Raw genomic sequence first — 10,000 nt, 5'->3', positions numbered from 1 at the left:
ATATTATTGTGTGGAATGTCTAAATGTGTGGTGGGGATACTGAGATATATTGTTTATAGCTATATCTATCTGTATATCCTATACTAGTATTGCATAAAAGCTATAGACCTAGAAGCAGTTAAGAAATAAACTGAACAGATCTATGTATGAGCAATTTTCCTTATAAACTACTATATGAAAATATAAGACAAATGCAAAATTATATTCTGAATAAATGGTGTGGCAATTCAGAAAAACATTCAAGAACAATTATGGCATTATCCTCACCTGCTTGCTCCATCAACATCATCAGCCACAATGCTTTCACGTTGCAAAGGTTCATACTTGAAGTTCAATTTAAACTTTTTGCGGGAATTCCCAAGCTCCATCAAGAGAGTCTTTACTTCCTTTAACTCTAACAAATCCAAAGAGCTCCTGGATGTTGTGATGAGTGTGATGAACTTGTGATCAGCCACCAAACTCCAATCTTTTCTGAGGTGCATTTCTATATGAGCCTTGCTCCCTTTGCACAGGTTGGCCATCAAATCCTCCAGGTGGGCTTTGTTGAAGGGGCCATCAGTGGGTTTCCTGATGGTCAGCCTGACAGAGGATCCTCTCTTGCCCTCATACAGGACGTGGTTCATGGTGGACAGTGCTGGCTGGCTCCTCAAATCCACTCCTGTAGCAGCGTGAATACCTGCACCAATTGAATGATAGCAATTGTTAGAGTGTAAACATACCCCCTATGGACCAGAAGCTGCTTCTTGACAATTTATGTTGCCTGGAGCCACCTACACAGTGCAATAGTTAAAAACAAATAATGCACATTAAACCTTTACACAAAATCCATGTCACTACATACACCACACCACTACAGTGGAATATAAGGACAGTCAAATGTAGAAAAAAATCATGAAGTCACTTACATAGCCACTTCAGTTGTGTGAGCTTTACGACTGTAGACATCAAATCTTCCAGCTGACTTTGGTCTGCTGCAGACATGTACAGCATCTCAACACTGTCAGGACACCCAGCCAGGATATTCTTCCTTGCACAACCCATGTACTTTGTGATGGAACACCTGTAATTGCAAGCATAATTACTTCTAAAAGTTTCATACAAATAAACACTACATTGACCTATCTGTTACAAGATAATCGCATAATCCTTGTTAAAGGAGCATAACAATCTTTAATTTATCAAGCCTTTATAAAATTATGCAATATCATTATTTCAAAAAGCTATATTTGATAACCAATTAATCTTTTCTTACTCTTCAAAGAGCTTAAGAAGTATAGGATCAATAGTGCTGGTGGCAGTGCTGGGCTGTTGGAATTCCTCGTGAAAGTAGACTTCCATCTCACAGGTCAGGAGATACATTGACTGGAAGAGATCCTGCAGACCTGGAACACTGCTGGGGCTGTTCTGAAGACTGACTGTTATCTTCTGAGGGTTTGCTCTGGTGATTAACTTGGAATAGACAAGTGCCTGAGAGTCGGTTATTGTTGCGTGGCTTTTCAAGTTCAGTACATCAGGTACGTACTTAGAAACCAAACTGGTGATGGTATCATTGGCCTTCACATTGCTCAAGATATCCAGCCAAGCCTGTTTGTCATTGACTCCAGATTCTTCCAACAGCTGGACAACTTCCTCTGAAGCTTCTTGACTACTCATTTCGCCTTCTATGTACAAAAGACTGATCAGGTGAACTAATACTTCTTGGAACTTCTTAAGATTGAAATTTTCTGGATCAGACTTATAAACATCCTTCAAAACATTTCTAATTCTTCCTCCTGAACAAGTTTCATCAGTTTCATTTTTTATAACATCCTGTATGTGAAGTGCTGAATAAAAATCTTGTGTCCCTCTGTGAGAGTAACTGTATTTGGTTATAGTACCTGTCTTTGTCCACATACTTCTTTGCACAAAAAATGCACCCAACACTTGTGGGTATGGCAGTGCCAAGTCTTCACAAAGCTTTTTTAATGTCTTCTCTGACTTATCACTCAAAATCAACCCCTCTTCTCTCTGTCCATACAAAGCTATTCTATACAGTTCTGGTCGAAAGTGGTCATTTATCTTCTCTGTGATATCTTCAGGGAGTAGTTCAACACATTTATTATTCTTTACTACTCTGTCTGCAAGTTCTTCATCAATCAGAACTTCAGTTTCCTTAAACAGCTCAGTCACAGTTGTTACAGCATTTACAATGTCTGGCCAGAGCACCCAAAGCATCACTAGTTTTCCAAGGTGAAGGGGAATACGCCAATACTCTGTAAGGTTAACACCCATTCTACGTAGATACCTCACAAGCCCTTTGGTGTCACACCCAAAGTCTCTGGTTTTCTTCATCTCCTCATGGTATCTAATGGCAAACTCTTCCCTCTTGTTTTCAGGAATGCCTATGATCTTGATGTGGGTTGTGCGCGTGCCTTCCGGGGTAATTCTGTAGTAAAGCTTGAGTGCCTCTGCCCGTGTGGTGGCTAATACAATCAGGTTGGAAGTCCGTGTGCTGTAGAGGATTTCTTGAAAGAGCTTCCTTGATGAGGGGTTCATCTCATCAAGACCATCAACAATCACAAGCACTTTCCTTCTGAGCAAGCATTTGAGCATTTCCTCCCCATCATATGCCACAGCGACATCGGGCATTAATGAGGCTAAGAGTTCTGAGAATTTCTCGATGTGGGGCATCCTGCACTCAACGTACAAAACAAAGTCGAAGTCTTCGAGACCTTCAATGTTGGAATCCCCCTCATTCCAGCCATTAATCAGCAACCTGGTCAAGGTAGTCTTTCCAACTCCAGATGGACCTTCAACTAAGATGACTTTAGCTTTATTACTTGGCTCTCCTCCTGGATGACTAGTAACATTCTGAAACAAGTCAGTGTACATCACCTGATGGCCACTACTGCCCTTGCCAGCTTCCACAATCTCTAGTTGTATATAAACCATGCTAACCAACATAGGGATATTCTCATTTAAGTAATGCAGTGGAGTAATATATTCCAGCTGTTTATAAAAACTTTGAAGGTTAGCTAAACCAACACTCTGGAGTTTCTCTAAGAGATACTTATTTCTGTACTCTGCCATATCTGCGAGAGAAAACTTTTCAGAGCAAATTTTATTAATATTTTCACTCGTGGCCATTATCACACCAGAAACTTCATCTGCGGGAATATTAAAAACACTCTGAGCTGTATTTACAAGGTCTTTAATAAACTGTTCTAGATCATTTGTTTTGGGCCTGAAACAGGAACTGTCATCTAGTCCTTCATGTAAAATAGTATTCCTGAAGTCTTTTATTGCCTTTACATGATTAAAAAGCCCCTGTGCGTCAGTTCTTGTTCTGCAAGCACATCTGATGCAGGCTGACAGTAAGGAGACATCAAACAGCTCTGGAGGCTTTGTTTGCATTATATTCCTCATCGTTGCATCAAATTTAAATTCATTCTTCATCCTTGTCCAGCTTAAGCTTTCCACCGCAGTGAAAAAATACCAATAGGTCACCGTCTCATCTTTAACATGTTTGGTGGACCAGTTTAAGACAAAAAGTAGTGCTGCGGTGGCAACAGTATTTATCATCTTCAACAATCGAAATAAGCAGCAATCCTTCGCGGTGAACACAGGATCCTGTGTCGTGCCGCCAGATGATGATGGACTTGAACTCATGGCTGTTATGTATGACTAAACATTCTGCAAAGGCAAATAAGTTACAGATTAGAATACAATAGTGCTGATTTAACATGAATTAGTGAAATCTTTTTATAGGTAAATGTAAAAATGACATGAAACAAAGAGAAAGAGTGTGAGCAAACAAGAATGGAAAAAAGTATGAAAAAGACTGAATAATATCACAAAATAAGAGAGAGGGAGAGGGAGGGAGAGAGGGACTGAGAGAAAGAGGGAGAGAGAAAGTGAGTAAGTGAGACAGAGAGAGAGAGAGACAGAGACAGAGACAGAGACAGGGAGAGAGAGAGAGAGAGAGAGAGAGAGAGAGAGAGAGAGAGAGAGAGAGAGAGGAAGAGAGAAAGAGAGAGAGAGAGAGAGAGAGAGAGAGAGAGAGAGAGAGAAGGGGAGAGAGAGAGAGAGAGAGAGAGAGAGAGAGAGAGAGAGAGAGAGAGAGAGAGAGAGAGAGAGAGAGAGAGAGAGAGAGAGAGGAAAGGAAAGGAGAAAGAGAGAGAGAAAAAGAGAGAGAGAGAAAGATAGATAATAAGAGAAAGAGAAAAAGAGAATAAGAGAAAGAAAGAGAGAGAAAGAGAGAAAGAAAAAGAGAGAGAAAGAGAAAGAAAAAGAGAGAAAGAGAAAGAGAAAAAGAGAGAGAAAGAGAGAGAAAGAGAGAGAGAGAGAGAGCTAAAAAAAAAAGTGAAGAGGAGAAGAATAAAGAGACACAAAGAGAAAAATTACGAAACTGAGAGAAGCGAGATAAAAAGAGAGAAAGAGAGAGAATGAGAAAACGGAGATAGAGAAAGGAGAGAAGAAGAGAAAGAAAAAGGTAGAGAAAGAGAATGAGAGAGAGAAAGAGAGATAAGAGAGAGTGATTGAAAGAGATAGAGAGAGAGTGTGAGAGAGATAGAGGGCGTGTATGAGAGAGAGTGATAGAAGAGAGAGAGAGGTTTAGCAGCAGAGAGGGGACCATACTGAAAGCGTGGACACATATTAAAAATACAGCGAGAGAGAGAGACGAAAGTGATGAAGAGATAAAGAGAGAGATAAAGGAGAGATAAAAAAAGAGAAGAGGAGAGAGAGAGAGAGAGAGAGAGAAGAAGAAAAGAGTAGTCAGAAAGACGAAAGAGAGAGAAGAGAGAGATAAGAGAGAGAGAAGTCGAGTGAGGAGAGAAAGAGAGAGAAGAGAGAAGAGATAAAAGTGAGTGAGAGAGGAAGAGAAAAGGGAGAGAAGGAGAGAGAGAGAGAGAGAGAGAGAGAGAGATTATGATGAGCTAGATAGAGTTTGAGCTGAAAGAAAGTGGAGAGGAAAGTGAGAGATAAAGAGATAAGAGATAAGAGATAAAGAGAAGAGAGAGAGAGAGATTAGAGAGTAGTGAAGCTAAGAGTGAGAGAAGAGATATAAAGAGATACGAGAATAAGTTAAAGAGATAAAAAGAGAGAAAGAGAGAGAGAGATAGAGAGAAGAGAGAGAGAGAGAGACAGAGAGACAGCGAGACAGTGCGGAGAGAGAAGAGAGAGAGAGAGAGAGAGAGAGAGAGAGAGAGAGAGAGAGAGAGAGAGAGAGAGAGAGAGAGAGAGAGAGAGAGAGAGGGAGAGAGAGATCACAGTAGCACTGAAATGATAATAACTATAACACTGATGATGTTGTTTAACACTGATATTACAACTGCATTTACATACAATACATACATGATATAATCATAACAAAGAAAATCTTAATAAGAAAGACTTCTGGATTCCTCTGGAATACTGAAATAGGTCTGGAATACTGGTATAGGTTGTCCACTAAAAACATTATAAAGAAGGAGAGGGAGGAGAATAAATGGAAGAAGTAAATCCTACATCTGCTGGTGACGCAGAGGTAGAAGGGACATTCATTATCTTCGATGGATTTAATCTCTAAAGGCACATCTTAAAATATGGGCAGGTGAAGCAATGGGCAACGTGTGCCAATATTCCAGAGGTAGCTTGAAAATGATTGCGTTTTCACATCTGATAATGTATTTTTTGCAAATTCCACACAAGTAACTCAATTCTTAGTGGTGCACCATTCTGGAAACTGATTCTGATTTAGAATTGGACTGACAGAATACTGCACATAAAAAAAAAAAAAAAAATAATAGGACGTAAGAGACGCCAGAAAGGACTTCAACAAATGCCTGTGCGCCTCCAACACATATTCTGGCAAAGTAGAGCTTGAACTCTTTATTTATTCAATGGGAAATTGTCAAACAGACTGGTTCTTTACAGTACATTCTCACAGAAGTCTAATATATTGCTAGAATATGTGGTGATTTCTTTTCGATTTTCAAAGAGGTGGAGGCCAAGGCAATCACTTGGGTCACCTTGTTTTTTGTTTTAAATCAAGATTTTGTGCTTTTATGAGTATTTATAGAGAACATTGGACATACTTATAGTTTAAAAAGATGTTGAAAGGTAGCCACTATTGCTGTCATGTAAACGTTTACCAAAAGCGTGAAAATGACATTAATTAACCTTACTATGAAGGGAACTTTGAAAAGCTTGACTCACTCTCGTACTGCATTTTTCTATTAAAATTACTCGCTATCTATTCCTTCAGTTATGCTAATTAAGTATTACTTTACTTTGACTCATATTTCATCCCATAAGGCTAGAAAAAAATAAAAAACACACAAAGTTCAAGATGCTAAACCTAGGCTAAGTATCTTAAGATGGTGCTTATTTACTGGTGGAGCAATGATTGGAGGTGCGTGGGCTTTAAAAATTGTGCATTGGTGTCCTTATTTTTGGTGCTACGATGCACATCGCATCTCGGAAGGGTTAAGTACCATACAGTAATATTAAATTGTAAAAATAATGTCAAAACTATGAGGTTTTTTTTCTTCAGCTTTGGAAATTTATGCACTCCTATTTAAATTACAATATCTTAGGGTATTCTGAGCCTGTAAACTTTCCTAGTAAATTCTGAGAATTAATAATAGTCGATACAAATCTAAAGGAAATAACCAGGAATTTCCTTAAGTGATAAATAAGTTCTGTTATATATGGAATTTATACTTAATTAAGAATATTAGCTTACCCTCTGGATACGGCCAATAGTTCTTAGCCGATCCCATTTAAAATAAGAGGATAATTATAAGCATAAAATAAAAAAAAAAAAAAAAAAAAAAAAAAAAAAAAAAAAATAACGAAAAAACACAAATTAAAAAAAAGAGAAAAATTAAAAAAAAAAAAAAAAAAAAAAAAAAAAAAAATGCTGCATCGCTAATGATAACGATAACTACTTCCGATATAAATATAGTATGGCATAAATATAGTAAAATATAAATATAGTATGCTATAAATATAGTATGGCATAAATATAGTATGATGTAGATATAGCATGGCATAAATATAGTATGATATAGATACAGTATGGCATAAATATAGTATGATATAAATGTAGTATGGCATAAATATAGTATGATAGATATTGTATGGCATAAATATAGTATGACATAGATAAAGTATGGCACTTGCTGGGTAACCAAGAATAACAAAATAACAATGAATTATGTTAATACCATGCAAATAAAGACACTGAACTCTGGTAATCTGAGACTGGAATTTACATTACTTATTTAACTAAAAATCACCAGGAGAGGCTACAAGGGTTAATATTCAGAATAACATGCTTTAATATCATAATTACTGCTGTATGTTTAATCGTGCCTGAATATGCATGGTAAGTCATGCAAAAATCATGTTTAATTTGTGATTAATCAACAGGTTTCAAAGTCTGTTCTTCATATTTTCATAATAATGTCCTATTGTAAACTTCGTCCCTATTATCACTTTAACCAAAATCTATTTTAAATCGAATTACATTTCGTTCATTTCCCAAATCGAAATGCAAAACGTATAATAAAATTCCAGTGATTGCCTCACTCTACCTCAATACTCACTCCAAAACCACCAATTACCACATGTAACTCACATCAAAAGATACACCAACATATCATACTCACTCCAAAATCAACTAATTCCTTCTTTTACTTAGAAATCTCCTGTAAATTCCGTCAGGAAAAGCGACCCGCCATTGCCCGTCCCAGAGACTCCGGAGTCGCCATACGTTTTGTCCAAGAAATTCTACCGAGAGAGAACAGGAAAAGGTAATGTCTCTTTTGGTGGTGTAATTTCGTGCTAGGATAATCATTTTTTGATAGATGTCATCACTATTGATTACTTCAATTAGCTGTGATTAGGAGGAATCCGATTCAAGAAAGTTTTTCAATGAGACTTGGAAAGAAATGTTCTTTTCAATACGTCTCGATGTTAGTCTAGTTATGTGTTCTGTGTAGTGTTTCTGTGGTAATTTTGTCTGTACTATTGCGCCATGTATCCAAATTTAATGCTTTATTTTGTTCTGATTGCATTTTGAGCTTTTGCAAGTTTGATATTACGACCAGCAGGGGGATATGGTAGTTATTGAGGATGTATAGGGCGTGTAAGGCGTGGAGAGTCGCTAGAGATAGACGCCCCTAGATCCTCCTCCCTCCTCCCGCATAGACCTCTCTACCGCGCCGGCTTCTCTCCTCTACCCTCTCCTCCTCCCTCCTCCTCCTCCCCCTCTCCCCACCCACCTTCTCCTCCTCTTCTCTCTCTCCCCCATCCTCCCCCCTACTCCTCCTCTCTCTTCTCTCTCTCTCTCTCTTCTCTCTCTCTACTCTCTCTCTCTCTCTCTCTCTCTCTCTCTCTCTCTCTCTCTTCTCTCTTCTCTTCTCTCTCTCTTCTCTCTCTCTCTCTTCTCTCTCCTCTCTCTCTCTCACTCTCTCTCTTCCTCCTCCCTCTTTCCTCCTCCCTCTCTTCCTCCCTCCCTCCCTCTCTCTTCTCTCTCCTCTCTTCTCACTTCTCTCTCCTCTCTTCTCACTTCTCTCTCCTCTCTTCTCACTTCTCTCTCCTCTCTTCTTCTCTTTTTCTCTCTCTCTTTTCCTCCACCTCCCTCTCTTCTCTCTCTCTCTCTCTCTCTCTCTCTCTCACTCTCTTCTCTCTCGCTCTCTCTCTCTCTCTCTCTTTCTCTCTCTCTCTCTCTCTCTCTCGTTCTTCCTCCCTCCCTATCTCTCTCTCTATCTCTCTATCTCTCTCTCTCTCTCTCTCTCTCTCTCGAACTTTCTTCTCTCTTTCTCTCTCTCTCTCTCTCTCTCTCTCTCTCTCTTCCTCCTCCCTCTCTTCCTCCTCCCTCTCTCTCTCTCTCTCTCTCTTTCTCTTCTCTCTCTCTCTCTCTCTCTGTCTCTCTCTCTCTCTCTTCTCTTCTCTTCTCATCTCCCTCCTCCCCCTCCCTCCTCTCTCTCTCTCTCTCTCTCTCTCCCTCCCTCTCTCTCTCTCTCTCTCTCTCTCTCTCTCTCGCTCTTGTTCCCTCTCTTCTCTTCTTTTCTCTCTCTCTCTCTCTCTCTCTCTCTCTCTCTCTCTCTCTCTCTCTCTCTCTCTCTCTCTCTCTCTCTCTCTCTCTCTCTCTCTCTCTCTCTCTCTCTCTCTCTCTCTCTCTCTCTCGTACAGCAAGTGAATAGTCTTGGTTTGGTTAGTGTTGTTTGTGGTTTTGAGATATTTTATGTTTTATTGTTTTATGGGATGAGTGTCCAGCAGTGTTTGTAAAATTGACTCCGGGAATATTTCCTATGTGGGCATGTGGCATGTCAGCGTTGGATATGGCGGGTGGGCGTGGCCGAAGATAATAGCTCGTTCTGTTGTGATAGTGGCTTGATTGGTCTAAGTGGGGTGTGTTTTTCGTGGGGTACAGAAGTGAGCGGGGGGGGTGTTGTTGGTAGGTGAGGATGTATGTAGGGGTGTGTGTAGTGTGTGTGTGTGTGCTGTGTGTGTGTGTGTGAGCGTGTAAGTGTGTGTGTGTGTGTGGTGTGGTGGGTGTGTTTTATGTGTGGTGTGTGGGTATATGATGTGGGTGGGTTGGGTGGGTGGTGGGTGGGTGGGTGAGTGTACTGTTGTGATGTGTGTGTTTGTGTGGTGTGTGTGTGTGTGTGGTGGGGTGTTATATGTGTGGGTGTGTGAATGTGGTGTGTGTTGTGTTGTGGGTGTGTGTGTGGGGGTGTGTGTAGTGTGTGTCGTGAGTGAGTGTGTGTGAGTGTTGTGCTGTGTGGTGAGTGAGTTATGGGTGAGGGGGTGTGAGTGTATATATATATAAAAATGTGTGTGTGTTGTGGGTTTATCGTGTGTGTGTGGTGTGTGTGTGTGTGTGGTGTGTGTGGGTGGGTGTGTTATTTGCTGTGGTGTGTGTGTTGGGGTGTAAAGTCGTGTGTGTTGGGGTGTGGTGGTGTGTGGTGAGTGTGTGTTGTGTTTAGTTGGAGTTGGTGGGTGTGGGTTTTATGTGTGGTGTGTGTGT

The 10,000-nt window shown here is 40.0% G+C and overlaps 2 protein-coding genes across 2 annotated transcripts in view; one reads left to right on the top strand and one right to left on the bottom strand.

Annotated features, from left to right (window-relative positions):
* Positions 1–7,755, bottom strand: part of LOC122260214 (uncharacterized) — a 12,942-nt gene extending 5,187 nt beyond the window's left edge. Inside the window, exons 1-4 of the mRNA XM_086534846.1 lie at positions 7,635–7,755; positions 1,253–3,672; positions 906–1,060; positions 268–676 (exon numbers count right to left, since the gene is read on the bottom strand). Coding sequence (XP_086390972.1) covers positions 268–676; positions 906–1,060; positions 1,253–3,648 — 2,960 coding nt within the window. The 5' untranslated portion in view covers positions 3,649–3,672; positions 7,635–7,755. The remainder of the gene's footprint in view (positions 1–267; positions 677–905; positions 1,061–1,252; positions 3,673–7,634) is intronic.
* Positions 7,670–10,000, top strand: part of LOC122266857 (caspase-1) — a 16,214-nt gene continuing 13,883 nt past the window's right edge. The window contains exon 1 of the mRNA XM_043036775.2: positions 7,670–7,778. The gene's annotated coding sequence lies outside the window, so the exon portion shown is untranslated. The remainder of the gene's footprint in view (positions 7,779–10,000) is intronic.

Source organism: Penaeus japonicus, unplaced genomic scaffold (assembly GCF_977035675.1).
Source record: "Penaeus japonicus unplaced genomic scaffold, GWHDUDI00000001_assembly GWHDUDI00000042, whole genome shotgun sequence".
Taxonomy (NCBI): Eukaryota; Metazoa; Arthropoda; class Malacostraca; order Decapoda; family Penaeidae; genus Penaeus; species Penaeus japonicus.
Note: the sequence above shows the minus strand (reverse complement) of the source record. Positions and strands in the feature narration are given on the sequence as shown.